Raw genomic sequence first — 15,089 nt, forward strand, 5'->3', positions numbered from 1 at the left:
TTCTCTGCGTCGGTGTTGAGCAGGACCATTGGTATCTTATTCTGGTGTATTATGTGTATTAGATTCAGTAGCTTGGTCGTGTTGTCCCTTGCCTCTCGGGTTGGGACAAATCCAACCTGATCTAAATGGATCAGTTTTATCAGGTATTTCTGTAATCTTACTGCTATGATCTTTGTAAAAATTTTGAAATCAGTGTTCAGCAATGAAATTGGTCTGTAACTTTTGCAAGAGGAAGGGTCTTTCCCTTCTTTAGGGATCACCGTTATGTGCGCGTGTATGGTTTCTTTTGGAATACTATTCCCTGCACCCCATGCATTAAACATATCCTTCATAAATTCTTTCAGGTGTGGGATTCATTTCTTGTAGTAATATATAGTGAATCCGTCAGGACCGGGTGCCTTCCCTACTTTAATATTTTTAATAATTTACATTATCTCCGCTACTGTGATTGGGGATTCAAGAATCTTACTCTCCTCTTCTGACAGTTGGGGTATTTGTGAGGATTGAACATACTCCTCCAACTGCATCTGTGAAACTGTCGGGGTTTTTAAATTATATAAGGTTTCGTAATACTTTTTAAATTCTTGAGTTATCTGTTTAGGGTAAATACATTTCTGTCCTGCGTCATTTACTATATGTGGTATATAAGATGTCGAGTTTTGATCTCTAAGTGATCTTGCCAATAGCCTTCCACATTTATCACCTGATTCATAGATATTCTTTTTAGTTTTCTGAATTGCTGCTTTGGCCCTATAGGTTAAAAGTTCATTAATATCCTTTCTTATTCTTAAAATTTCCACCTTTCCCTCTGTTGTCGGAACGTGCTTGTGTTTTGCTTCTGCTTTATATAAAGATTGGAGTAGGTGATTTAACTGCTTATTTCGTTGTTTTTTGATCCTAGACCCATGTTTGATTAGTATCCCACGTATAACTGCTTTGTGAGTTTCCCATATTATACCTGGGTCTGAATCTTCTGTAGTGTTAGTCCGAAAAAATAATTCAATCTCTGATTCAACCTCTGCCATAGTCTCTTGGTCCTGTAAAAGACTCTCATTCAGTCTCCAGGTTGTTTCTCTCCTTTCTCTTTTGTTTGGTAGCTCGTAAGTTATTATAATTGGGGCATGGTCAGACCAAGTCACTGCACCCATCTTTATATCTTTTATGGCGTGTAATTGACTATGTGGGATTAGAAAATAATCTATGCGGGAGTATTGTTGATGTAAGGGGGAGTAAAATTAATAGTCTCTTTCTCCTGGGTGTCTGAGACGCCATGCGTCTATTAATTGACCTTCCTGCAATATTTTGGCAAACTTTTTTTGTACCCTTACAGGGATTGAAGATACTCCCCGTGATGTATCCTCTGCTGGGATCAGAGGAATATTCAAATCTCCCCCTATTATTAATTGTCCTTCTCTAAACTCATTTAGTATGTCCATCCCTCTACCAAGGAATCCATCTTGTTTTGTGTTTGGGACATACATGTTGGCTAATGTAACAACGGTCTCCCGTATAGTCCCTTTTATAAATAAGTAACGACCATTTGGGTCTTTCAATACTTGCTTACATTTCCAAGGTAGATTCCTTGATATCAGGATGGACACCCCTTTTGATTTTGCCTCCGAGTTAGTTGCATGGTAAACTATAGGGAAAAAATTGTTACCTAACCTTGGACACTTATCCTCTCTGAAATGTGTCTCCTGTACCATAGCAATATCAGCCTTTGATCTTTTCAGGTCATCTAACAAAATTTTCCTTTTTTTCCGGCACATTAAGGCCCTTTGCGTTAATAGATAAAATTCGTATATTTTCCATTCTAAAAAAGAAAGAAGGAGGAGAAAGAAGAGAGAGAGCAAGAGAGAAAGAAAAAAAAAAAAAAACCCTTTCTTTTCCCTTTTTTTCTCTTTCCCTTTAAAAATCCCCCGGGAGATTAGGAAGAAGAGGGGAAAGTACCCACTTGACCCCTTAGTTATAAGAGGTCACTAAAATAGCTTTACGCTGAGTTGCTCCTCCAATTATTATTGGTTCTTTGAGCAATTTCCTAAATGGGGTTATAGTTGGATCAGGCTAGAGAATAAAAAACAAAAAAAACAAAAAGAGGAACTCTCCCCTCCCGCTCCCGAATCCCGGCCCAGATCCTTTCCATGGTCTAATGGCATTTCTTCATATACATTCACTTCCTCCTTCAATCCCTCCCTCTCCGCCTCATATCTCTCATCTCAGCTCAGTCGGTAGAGCATGAGACTCTTAATCTCGGGGGGGGGGGGGAACAAGTCAGAGAAGAAAAGTGACTAGTTATACCCCCGTTACAGCCCTTCCCTGCAAGACATTGTTTTTCCCGTAGGGACAGCATCTGACTTCCTCATGTGCAAAGCCTGTGGCAAGGGGGGCGATGGAATATCCATCACTGACTAACGTACAACACAGAAAGAGTTCCAAGGCACATATGGACAGATGAGTTAGGGGGGGCAGCCCACTGTGACAACTTTCTATTGGCGGCCATCTTAGTACACCCATGTTTCCACTTCCTGCCCAACCTAGTACACTTCCTGTTGAGGGCCATCTTGGTACCCCTGGAAGGCCTAACAAAGGCCTATACCCTCCTCTGCCTATATTCAGTTGTCCTTGTTCTAAACCAGGATGGATGGTTCCTACCACACTCCCATCCTCCCCAGATTACAGGGCAAATATACTAGTGATGGAGAAACATCCAACTGGGACAACCAACCGTAGGCGACAAGGGCACCCACTGATTTAACCCCTAATCTGCCCCCAGACTCACAGTTCTGAGGACTTGATCTGCTCTCACCCCAACTCCAGTCCTGGTTGCCAGAAGGGGCACCGATGATGTATGTCGCTTTTACCCCGTCACAAGCAGCTACCTTAATGACAAGTCTGCCTGACCCAGAAAAACAGCCAATGCCTTCTACCGCAGAATAGTGCGGATACCACAAACTTGTTCAGCTGCCAGGAAAGACTTGAACAGCCAATGTCAAATTAAAGCAGGATCTACACTCGACCACCACCCCTGCCCAGTACCAAGGAAAGGATCACCAGCTATAACTGTGGGAAACAAGGACACTTTAGAAGAGAACGCAGAGCCCCAAGGCGTCCCAGACAAGACAAGAATCCCCGTGACGGACAACAACAGCAACCACCACACCCCAACTCCCACTAGGAAATGGGCAAATCCGTGTCACCCCTTATGACAGTGTGCTCAAATGGTACTAATATTAACAGTGTTTCTGAGCAACAATGAACAAATTTTAACCGAAGTCCCAATAACCCCGGGGACAACATGCTGAGATCTGGCGGAAATTTGGAGTGGCAATGAACAACCCCTGCCCTTTGATCACCTGATGTGTGATCATTTGCAGAAGTGGGGCCCACACAGAGAAGAGGTGAAGTTCTTTCTGCGTCATGAGGAATTCCCAGAAGAGGGCAATGATCAGACGGCCCGTCAAGCCCCAAACCAGAGAAATGGTCAAATACTTTCCTTTCCACTGTTGATGCTTCCTGTGTCCCCTTACTGAGCCACTCTAACTGGAAACATACCCTAACTTACTTGCCAGATTTGTGGTGTCTTCTACATGCCCCTTGAATCTGCTAGGAGCTGATGTGCTGTCCAGACTACAGGCCTCGATCATTTTCATACCTGAACGAGGAGTGCAGCTACATACTCCTCTATCCTTAGAAGACTCATCTGTTCTCTGCCTCTCGTGACTTCATGAAGGGACAACTCCAGATTCAATACCACAGGAAGTACTTGACAGGATCCCTGCGTGCTTATGGTCCACAAGACCCGAAGACATCGGTCACTTAAAAGCACCACCAGTCATGGTGCAACTGAAACCTGAGCCACTCCTGCCCAGTAAACCACAATACCCTTTGAAGACAGCTCAATTTGCAGCTACTTCAGCAAAGGTCGAGACCCTTTGTCTAATGAAGCTCTGATACCCTGTACTTCTGAATGTAATGCTTTAAGGAGCCCAAAATTCCCCATCCCGATTTGCCAAGGCAATGACATCCAGTTTAGGCACATGGATCCAACTCCACCCAAAGGTTGTGCTCCTTCAGTTTATGAACGATCTCTTGCTTTGTGCGGACACCCAAGAAGAGGCATCAACTCGCTCTCAGAGCCCCCTTTGCTACTTGGCCGAACAAGGCTGCAAAGCCACAAAACACAAGATCCAGTGGTGCAAAGGTACAGTGGTTTTTCTTGGTCACTGCATCTCAGAAGGCACACGACATCTTACCCAAGAACAAGTCACCGCAAATAAGGCCATTCCAGTGCCAATGGGTCAGAGATCCCTCCATCCCATCCCTCCATCCTTGCTGGGACTGTTCTCCTACTGCCGTTCCTGGATTCCCGATGCATCCCTACTGATGTGACCCCTGTATGATGCCCTGAAGACCGATCCTTCCCTACTATCCCCAAAAGCCCTCACCAACTTTGAACTTCTGAAAGAAATTCTGTCCATGGTCCCCGCCCTCCACCTTTGGAACTATGAGAAGCCTTTCAAGCTATTTGTCTCAGAGAGAGAGGGACATGCCACAAGAGTACTGGTCCAGGCCCATGGCAACAGGCTCAGACTGATTGGGTACTATTCTTGACACTTGGACCCCGTGGCTAGGGGTGGCCCTTCCTGTTTAAGCTGTTTTCACTGTCCATATGCTGCTGAGCGAAACTTCAGACCTTGTTTTAGCACACCTCCGCTTCTTTTGGTATCGCAAGACATTGCTGGCTCCCAACGTGTGCTCTACTCAACCCAGACAATGTGTCCCTCCAAAGGTGTCACTCTCAACCCGGCCACACTTCTGCCGTTTTTTCGAGGGGGGACAAGAAGGAGAAGGACAGGAAGGAGAAGGTGAAGAAGACCCCTATAATACTCCAGATATGCAGACAAAGGAGGCAAGTGCCACACAGGTGGCTAGAGGGTTCCTGACAGCGGCCGGAACACTGGTGAAACATGGCCCAGCCATCAAGGATTTAATGGAGCTGTATCGAGGGGGTAGTGAGTTAGTTACCGCTCTTCTCTATATACAGCCTCCAAAAAAGTTTGGGTGGAGTATGGGCCAGCTGAATAGGCGCTTTAGTAGTAATAGGGACAGATTGAAATAGACATTTCAAGGGGGGAATCTATAATGGATGTAATAATGGTTATATTAGTGAAATGCCTATTTCACCTTATGGTGCATACCATAATAATACGTATGTATATATATATATATATATATATATATATATATATATATATATATTACTGCTGAGATTTACTACCTTACTCAAAATGCAGCTAGATCACCCCTCCCTTCGTGGAAGCAAGATGGCGCCTGAACAGGGACACTACACCCAAAATAAGACCTTGTCATGTCCTGGAAGGAAAACACAGACACATAGATACTCCAATCATCCAATCACCACCTTATACGTATTATATATGACTATTTACTGGAAATTACTTCCTTGAGTCTTTATAAAGACAAAAGAGGAACTAATAAATTAGAACAAACTATTTTGACGAATGTGTCAGAGTATGATTTATTCTCTGTGCGCGCACATTAATCTAAAATTAGGAAGGAGCAGATATAATCTTGTACTGTTCCGGTCCCAATCCAAAACAACATCATGGACACACTGGCAAATACACAATTTTGTGTTTGTAGCCAATAACCACAAACACTTTAACATTTGTATCCTATCAGTGGTCATGCATTTTGGTGTTACATAGTTAATCTAGTTGAAAAAAGACACTAGTCCATCCAGTTCAGCCAACATAGAAAAAAAAAAAACAACCGCACGCAAAAAAAAAAAAAAAAAAAAACCTTCATATACACTATCCTTTACCCACAGTTGATCTAGAGGAGGGCAGAAAAAAAAAACAGTAAAGCATGATCCAATTTGAGGTCAGATGAGGTCTTGCAGCCCATACTTTTAATATAAGAAATGGTTTTGTTGTTTTAGAAACCAAAGCTTGACATTGCATTCCATTAGTAAAAATGGGGGGCTTATTTAAAAAGCAATGACTCTGACAATCAGCAAACATATATTGAAAGTAAATCTTCTAGGTGCATGTGTTTTGGAAGCTAGTGATTGATTCACCACCAGTGAATTTTTGGTGAGAGTCACATTTACTACTTTTACAATATGCCACATAGACACTGTATGGAAATTAGTAATGTGCCAAAGCTGCAGCATAGTACAATGTCAAAAATATCAGAATTCCTTAAGTTTTCATTGTTCTATAAGAGATGTACATTTGAAAATGGATTGCCATTGTGTGTTATTGGCATAAAAAATATATATTTGACATATTTTTATCTAGGGATCAATGTATGCTTGTTTCTTTGGACAAATAATTAATTAACCAACATTTCTATACTTCCATTTCACTTTGTAATGGAAGGGAGGAGAGAATTATATTTTGGACTATATAATACCAAAGAGGTAGCACTGAAACTCTGACATTTATAAAGGTATAAATTAGATAAACTTTCATTTAGTATCATGTAGACACCGAAAATTGAGGCTAAAAATTTCTTCAGTTCTTAGTTAAAAGGTTACTACTACAGCTTGCCAAGGCATGACATTTGATTTGTTTGTACAATTTTTCATTTTGAGGAACCTTTATTATGTTTAAGCATGTACTAAAAATGTCAAACAAAAGTGCTTAGAACACAGCTCTATACAATACAACTTTGTGTCAGCAACTTAGCGTGGTAGCTAGAAGATGAAAGTAGCAGATAGCAACAGTTTAATGAAACAATGCCTATTTAAAGCGTTGGGGCTAAGATCATACACTGCACATAACTGAAAATGTGGGGGAAGATTTACTGCACACAGAATCTGGTGCAGCCGTGCATAGTAACCAATCAGCTTCTAGGTTTTCTTTCAATGTATTTTTTATTTGAAGAAAAAAAATAAGAAGGTTAACATCAGAGACATCATAACATTGCAAACAAGAACATAAGGTTACAGGGTATCAGGTAGGTGGCAAGTTACAGTGTGATACAACCACATAAAAAAAACAGTCAGATGATAAACCAACAGTGAATTAAGCTGTCTAATAGTTCGACGGCCAGGTGGGTTAAGGTTAAAATGTGTTGTACATGAAACTGTGCCATATATATAACAGGGGGGAGTACCGCGCTTAAAAGGTGCTTAGTGCATGTTATTCATACATTTAATAATTTACTTTCAGTGCTTTCAAATGTTTATAATAAAATATAAATATTCTCCAGTGCATAAAATTATATAAATATTCTCCAGTGCATAAAATTTAAAAAAAATTCTCATTAATAAATAAAATATTTCTTACAAGTGATGTAAATATGTGCTATAAACAATCCTTAAATATATCAAAATTTGTAAAAATGAAAATAAAAATAAAATGCCAGTGATAAATTATGTGCTTATAAGTTTCCAATAATTAAATAATTCAAAAGTGAAAAAGTGCCAAAGTGTCCTTGTATATATAAATAAAATGGTGTATATTCAAACGCCTTTTCTTTCCCAAAATTCATGCAGGTGCTCTTCCATGCAGTGGCCACTAGGTGTCCTAAGCGCTCACCTCAATTGGCTTTATAACCAGCTTTGTATGGTATCATATGTAATCCTCCTTTTCTATGGTTGATGGGTCCGGTCACTAATTCTCACACTTATCCCTTTTAACACGATATTCCAGGGGGTGTGTGTGGAGCCTTTGAATCTCCAAAATAAATGGGGCCACAATAGTGAGGTACCCTTTGGTGATTTTATTAAAAGAGATAAAAGTAACAGACTCACATTTTCCTTCGTCTTTGCCAATGCATAACAATTGTAATGTCGCTACGTCACTTCCGGTTTGGCGTCCTACGCGTTACGCTGCGTACCCACACAGCTTCTTCCAGGGATACCTTGCCTACCATTGTGACGTTCTATTTATATCACTGAAGCCGGAAATAAGTTTTCCGCCATATTTGTTGTTTATATAAGATTTAATAAGAACCGGAAGTGGTGCTATGGCCATTTTCTTGGAGTTTATTACGACATCGTTCCCCTTACTCTCTTTTTCTCCACATCTATAAATAATACACTAATATTGCATATTCCCCTTTACCATTAAAATCCTTTTATTCATTATAATAACGTTAAAATCCATATCTAAAACCCAAATTAATCTAAAATAAAAACCGGAAGTGATGTATCGGCGAATCCATATACTCAATGATATAATATTGTATACAATCACTATGCAATTATGTGGATCATTATACATTCCATTTAATGTATTATTGTTCTTCTATATCTTAAATCTACCCTTAGCTTTATAATGACCTATTATTATTGTATTATATTTCATCTTCACCTACTTTTACTATGCTCCATTTATATTATTATTATATCCAACTTTTTTCCTTATTTCTTATTTTTGTCAGACTTAAGTACACTTTTACTTCTTTTCTTATATATATTAGGACTTTTTGGGGTATATTTTCTCTACGTTCTTCGTCCACTATTTTATAAAACCTAAAATTTAAAAGATTAAAATCTTCCTCTAAAATAATTTTCTAAAAATTACTTATAAAACAATTCACATCAAATTCAATATTTAACCCATTTGGTGTTAAACAATCCAGTGTGTGAATCCAGTATGATTCCCTTTGACTTAACGTACGAATTTTATGACTTCCTCGCCAATGCCTCTTGTATGGTTCAATTGCCCAAAATTTCAGATGTGTGGGGTCCCTTCGATGGTATCCCTGGAAGAAGCTGTGTGGGTACGCAGCGTAACGCGTAGGACGCCAAACCGGAAGTGACGTAGCGACATTACAATTGTTATGCATTGGCAAAGACGAAGGAAAATGTGAGTCTGTTACTTTTATCTCTTTTAATAAAATCACCAAACGGTACCTCACTATTGTGGCCCCATTTATTTTGGAGATTCAAAGGCTCCACACACACCCCCTGGAATATCGTGTTAAAAGGGATAAGTGTGAGAATTAGTGACCGGACCCATCAACCATAGAAAAGGAGGATTACATATGATACCATACAAAGCTGGTTATAAAGCCAATTGAGGTGAGCGCTTAGGACACCTAGTGGCCACTGCATGGAAGAGCACCTGCATGAATTTTGGGAAAGAAAAGGCGTTTGAATATACACCATTTTATTTATATATACAAGGACACTTTGGCACTTTTTCACTTTTGAATTATTTAATTATTGGAAACTTATAAGCACATAATTTATCACTGGCATTTTATTTTTATTTTCATTTTTACAAATTTTGATATATTTAAGGATTGTTTATAGCACATATTTACATCACTTGTAAGAAATATTTTATTTATTAATGAGAATTTTTTTTAAATTTTATGCACTGGAGAATATTTATATAATTTTATGCACTGGAGAATATTTATATTTTATTATAAACATTTGAAAGCACTGAAAGTAAATTATTAAATGTATGAATAACATGCACTAAGCACCTTTTAAGCGCGGTACTCCCCCCTGTTATACATTTCTGAATTGCGTAGGTTACCAATAACAGTACCTGCAGCTTTAAAGGAATTTAGGATTCATATAGAGTGACAGCGCGAGAATTTCACCAACCCAATGTGCCATACTATCGTCTCGACCCTCAACTAAGGAGCCTCGCTATGTGAAGCCACTAGGACGTATGGCCTAGGAATGCCCGAGATCCCTGATAAACATAGGAAACATTCTGGGGTACAACAAGCTGCATTCACAAAACTACAATAACCTGTGAGTGAACGCTGGACAAATCAGGGGAGTAAACGGCCTCGGTAGATCGTAACATAAGCATTAGTACAGAGATACCCCGTATGTATAGAATCTGATGGTGTTAGACCAGAAGAAAAGAGAAAAGATGAAAGGAAAGGCAGAAAGAAAGATGAAGGAAGTAGCAGAAGCGAGAGAACAGCCGATCTCCAGTAGGAATAAGGGACTCCAATTAGTTGCTATCCAAACCAGGGGTCAGCACAATTCCAATATATGTAGCCCATGGTTCCCATATTCTCTCAAATTTCGCCACTGAGTTAGAAAGAACACTGACCAACTTTTCTTGTGACATTATCCACGTGATTTTATTCTTTATTTTCCGCATCGGGACCGATGGTTGTTTCCAGGAGCCTGCGATTGACATTTTGGCCCCCAGGAATATATAGAATATCAGTTGTTGGGAAAGCTTGGGAACGTCAGGAATAGGAAAGCTCAGTAGCGCAGTGGCTGCTTGTTTAGGAATTTTGTGAGTGGTGACCTTGTATATCATGGCAAATATCTTGTTCCAAGTGCTTCTCAATTTAGGGCATTCCCACCAAACGTGTAGCATAGATCCTGACAATTGACAGCCCCGAAAACATAAGGGAGAAGAGGATGGGTACATTTTGTGAAGTCTCATGGGAACTAGATACCAGCGAGTCAAGACCTTTAAGCTTGCTTCAATCAGGGACACATTTTGGATGCCCTTGTAAGAGCGCAGACAGGCTCGTCCCCAATCTTCTATCTCCCATGTTTCCGCTAGATCAGATTCCCAAGCTTTCATAAAAGGTAATTTAGTACGTTCTGAGACCAGTGCTGAGTAGATCACCGAGATGCCCCCTTTTTGATCCGTGGAATTTCCACACCATACCTCATAGTCCGTGAATGATAGTGGCGGTGTTACGCCTAACGAAATAGAGACGAGAAAGTGGGATATTTGTCGAAATCGAAATATTTCGGAGCGTGGCATTTTTAATTTGTTCAGACAGTGTTGTAAGGAAAAAGGGCCAGTGGTAGTGAAGAAGTGTCCAATACGGTAAAGGCCTTTGTCAAGCCACCATTTAAAGGCTTTAATATCCTGACCAGGAGGGAATGCCGGACAGTTAAACAGGTGAGCTAACGGGCGGATAGTGGAAGTGAGGGCCGAAAGTTTTTTAAGTTTATCCCAAAGAGCAACAGAGGAGGAAAGCGTAGGTGACAAGATTGGAGGTCTGTGTTTGGGAGGGCACCAAAGAAGATAATCTAATGTGAAGGAGGGTACTGCCTGCCTTTCTAGGTTGATCCAATCTGGTTTTTCATATCGAGAGTAAACCGCCGAGAGTTGTGCTAGTCTAGCTGCCTGGAAGTACTGCCAGAGATCAGGGACCCCCAATCCCCGCAATTTCCGTGGCCTATAAAGAACTGGACGTGACAACCGGTGGCCCGATTTCCCCCAAATGAATTTAAGTATTGAGCGTTGGAATTTGTGTAATTGCATTCTCTGTAGCGGGATCGGGAGGGCCCTGAACAGATATAGGACTCTAGGAAGTAGGTTCATTTTCACAGAGTGAATCCTGCCCAGCCACGACAAGTAATACAATGACCAGTCCGTCATTTCCCTCTCCAGGGAATGGTAAAGGGCCGGGTAATTAGCCTTATGTAGGGATTCCACTTTAAGAGTCAGGTTAACCCCTAGATACTTAATGTGTAAATCGCTCCAAGCGAAGGCAAAGGAGGATTGCAATCGTTTAGCTTCCTGAGGGTCGACCGAAACGTTCAGGATGGATGACTTAGAAAGATTCACTTTGAGACCAGAGACTTTTGCAAATTTATCCAATAGGGCACAGATGTTTGGGAGGGTAGGAAAAGGAGATGTAATGAACATTAAGACGTCGTCCGCAAAAAATGCGCACTTATGTTCGAGAGGTCCACAGCGGACTCCCTTGATGTTAGTGTCCGCTCGAATAGCTATAGCCAATGTTTCAATTGCGATTGCGAAAATAAGCGGAGATAAGGGACAGCCTTGCCCTGTTCCCCTGGCGATTGAAAAAGAGTCTGAATAGAAGCCCTGGTATCTAATCTTAGCTGTGGGGAATGAATAAAGTGCCTTGATTACGCCCATGAAATTGTTGCCAAAACCCCATCGTTCTAGAATAGTGAATAGGTATGGCCATTCTATGGAGTCAAAAGCCTTTTGCAAGTCTAGTGACAGAAGGAGTCCTTCCTGACGTCAACAGCCATCCCAACCGGATTGGAGGAGGGAAATGATATCGACTGCCCGCCGTATTTGATCAGGCCCTTGTCTCCCCGGAATAAAACCGACTTGGTCTTTATGAATGTAACGGTTAATAAAGGATGCAAGTCTGTTAGCTAGGATTTTAGTGAGTATTTTTAAGTCATTATTCATGAGAGATATCGGTCTATAATTGCCGATCACTCCAGGGTCCTTGTCGGGTTTTGGTATCACCGATATAAAGGCAAAGTTGCTGTCAGCCGCAATCGGGGATCCCTTTTTGATAGCGTTAAAATATCTAGCCAAGAAGGGGGCCAGGGTTCCGGAAAATGTTTTGTAGTACAGATTGGAGAACCCATCAGGCCCTGGAGATGAGCCAACTTTAAGATCCTTAATCACCAATTGGATTTCTGTGTCAGAAAAGTTGGCTTCAAGGACTTCCCTATGCTGCGTAGAAATGCTAGGTATATCTAGATTCTGCAGGAATTCCGACAAGTGAGATACCGTGCCCGGTGTTTCAGGTGAGTAAAGCTTTTCATAGTAATCAGAGAATGCTTGCATTATACGTTTGGGGCTTTGGGTCTTGTGGCCTCCAGGGATGGAGAATTTAGGGAGAGCGAAAGTTCTAACCCTGGGCCGGAGTTTAGAGGCTAACATGGGGCCTAATTTGTCTTTGGTATGGTAAAATTTGGCTCCTTGCCATCTAAGATATTTCTCTGCCGTGCTGGTCAAGGCCAGATTCAGCTTAGTTCTGGCTTCGTCTAGGTCCCGCAAGGGAACCTTTGTGGGATCCCGTTTACGTTGGGCACTGAGTGCAAGGAAGTCTCTTTCCAGACCATCAATGTGAGCCCTGCTATCTTTCTTTATTCTAGAGGCTATCTGGATCAGTTTACCCCTAATTGTCGATTTGTGGGCCTCCCAGAGCGATTCAGGGGAAATGTCATCTAAGTCGTTCAAGAGAAAGTATTCGGAAATAGCACGTTCTATTTCGGTAACCCTGCATGGTTCGCTCAAAATGGATTCATTGAGCCTCCAGTGACGGGATCTAGAGGGAGCGGGTGCGCGGGATAGTGCCACCATGAGCATGGAATGATCTGACCAAACCACATCCCTGATGTTGGCAGAGTGGAGGGATGGGAGCAGGGAGTGAGATACCAGAATGGGGTCGATGCGAGCGTATGATTGGTGCGGGTGCGAGAAATGAGTATAATCTTTCTGTGTGGGATGAACTTCTCTCCAGCTATCAACCAAACCTATTTGGTTGATGATCTTGGCTATCTTTGTACTACATTTGGGTGGCTTGATAGATTGGGACCCATGTGGTTTAGATTTGTCAAGGCCGTAATCAAATGCAGTATTGGAATCCCCTCCCATGACAATGTGACCCTCGAGATGTGGGAGTAATTTCTTAAACATAGTTTGAAAGAATTGAGTTCGGTTCTGGTTAGGAGCATAATAAGAAACCAAAGTATATAATTGTTCGTCTATAGTGCCCTTAACTAGGAGAAACCTTCCCTCTGGGTCTTTCAATTGCATATGGAGTGAGAATTTGCACGCCTTGGCAAAGAGAATGGCAACCCCACGTTTCTTGTCGGTAGCGTTCGCCAAGTAAAAGACAGGAAACTTAGCATGAATGAAGGTGGGATTATAAGTTTTTGAGAAATGGGTCTCCTGAAGCAACAGCACCTCCACCCTACGGTGGTGGAATTCTTGGAAAGCTTTCCGCCACTTTATAGGTGAGTTGAGGCCCTGGGTGTTGTGGGTGGCTACCCTGAGGTATGGTGTGGGAATTTTAGAGGATGCCATTAAGGAAGGAAACACTGTACAACTGGGAGCAGGTGACACTTACCCAAGTTCGGATCAAAGAAGAAGAAAAGAGATATCCCTGGGAACCGGAGAGTTGGATGGCTGTAAGGAGGTGACGTACCAAAATCTGGAGACCGGCTCTGAGAAAACCAAAGATAAGGATGAAAGAGAAAGCAGGAAGAGACTGAGCAGACCTACGTCCAAAAAGGACTCCGGAAGCCGGGGTGAGGTCTGCAGCACCCCGACCAAACAAAAACCAACAAAGTTCCCACTCCTCCGAAAGAAGAGGGGGAAGCAGCCACGTGGGAAATGCTGCGGCATGTCCCAGTGACTAGTGGAGGCGCTAATCGGCAACTCCGACAGGACTCCCGTCCCTGTACGAAAGAAAACCAGTTGCAAACATATATGAATGAATAGATGTATGAAAACAGCAGTTTAGCCAATCAAGCCTGCAAAAAAAACACCTTACTGCTAGGCATTGATAAATGTGTAAATGCAGAGAGAGACATTATATGTTAGTGAACCATGCATGAAAAAACATCACGAGAAAAGGAAAACAGGTCAATAGTTATGAGCCACGGGTGGCCCCAGTAAAAGGCAAAGGACCTCAATGGCTGGTAATGAAAGCATCTGGACCCCAAAAAAAAGGGGGAGTCACGTGAAAGAGCTTACGCTCTGGAGTGAGAAAAAAAAAAAAGGAGAAGGCATCTTCAGTGGTGCAGGTCAGGGCGGATTACAGTCTTGAACTTCGATCTATTCCACAGGGGGGTGATGGGGCTGGTAGGAATTGGTCGCTTGGTCAATCCTGAGTGGAGGGGTTTTGTAGTTCCGGTGTGTGATGGATGAGATTCAGGTGCAGGAGAAGTTTTTCGCCTTCTGTGAGACTGGAGAAGGAGAATGTCTTATTTTTGAAGGTAAACTTGAGAGCGAAAGGGAATGCCCACCAATATCTTATTTCCCTTTGGGCCAAAATAGAGAGAAGAGGTTTCAGGGAATGCCTTCTTTGTATAGTGGAAGGAGACAGATCAGTAAAAATTTGCACATGGTGACCTTGGCATGTGAGCTGTGGCAGTGCTCTGGCCCTGTGGATAATTTCTTCTTTGATGGAGTAGAAGTGCGGTTTGACAACCACATCTTTAGGGTTTCCATCCTTCCTCGGTGGTCCCAATGCCCTATGGGCTCTGTCCAATTCCAGTTTATGGTCCGGTATGTCAGGAATAAGGTCTTTGATCAAACCTTTGATGGCTGTGGGGATGTCAGTCACAGAGTCCGGCAGGCCTCTCAGTCTGAAGTTACATCTGCGGGATC

At 41.8% G+C, this 15,089-nt stretch overlaps 1 protein-coding gene across 1 annotated transcript in view; it reads right to left on the reverse strand.

Moving 5' to 3' along the window:
* The window catches only part of LOC309550150 (uncharacterized protein), a gene marked incomplete at both ends in the record, with an annotated part of 161,297 nt that extends 160,149 nt beyond the window's left edge, over positions 1-1,148 (reverse strand). Inside the window, one exon of the mRNA XM_082250586.1 lies at positions 470-1,148. Within this exon, the coding sequence (XP_082106712.1) occupies positions 470-1,148 (679 nt within the window). The remainder of the gene's footprint in view (positions 1-469) is intronic.
* Positions 1,149-15,089: the final 13,941 nt, after the last annotated feature.

This window comes from Pelophylax lessonae (assembly GCF_965119305.1).
Source record: "Pelophylax lessonae genome assembly, chromosome: 3".
Lineage (NCBI taxonomy): Eukaryota > Metazoa > Chordata > Amphibia > Anura > Ranidae > Pelophylax > Pelophylax lessonae.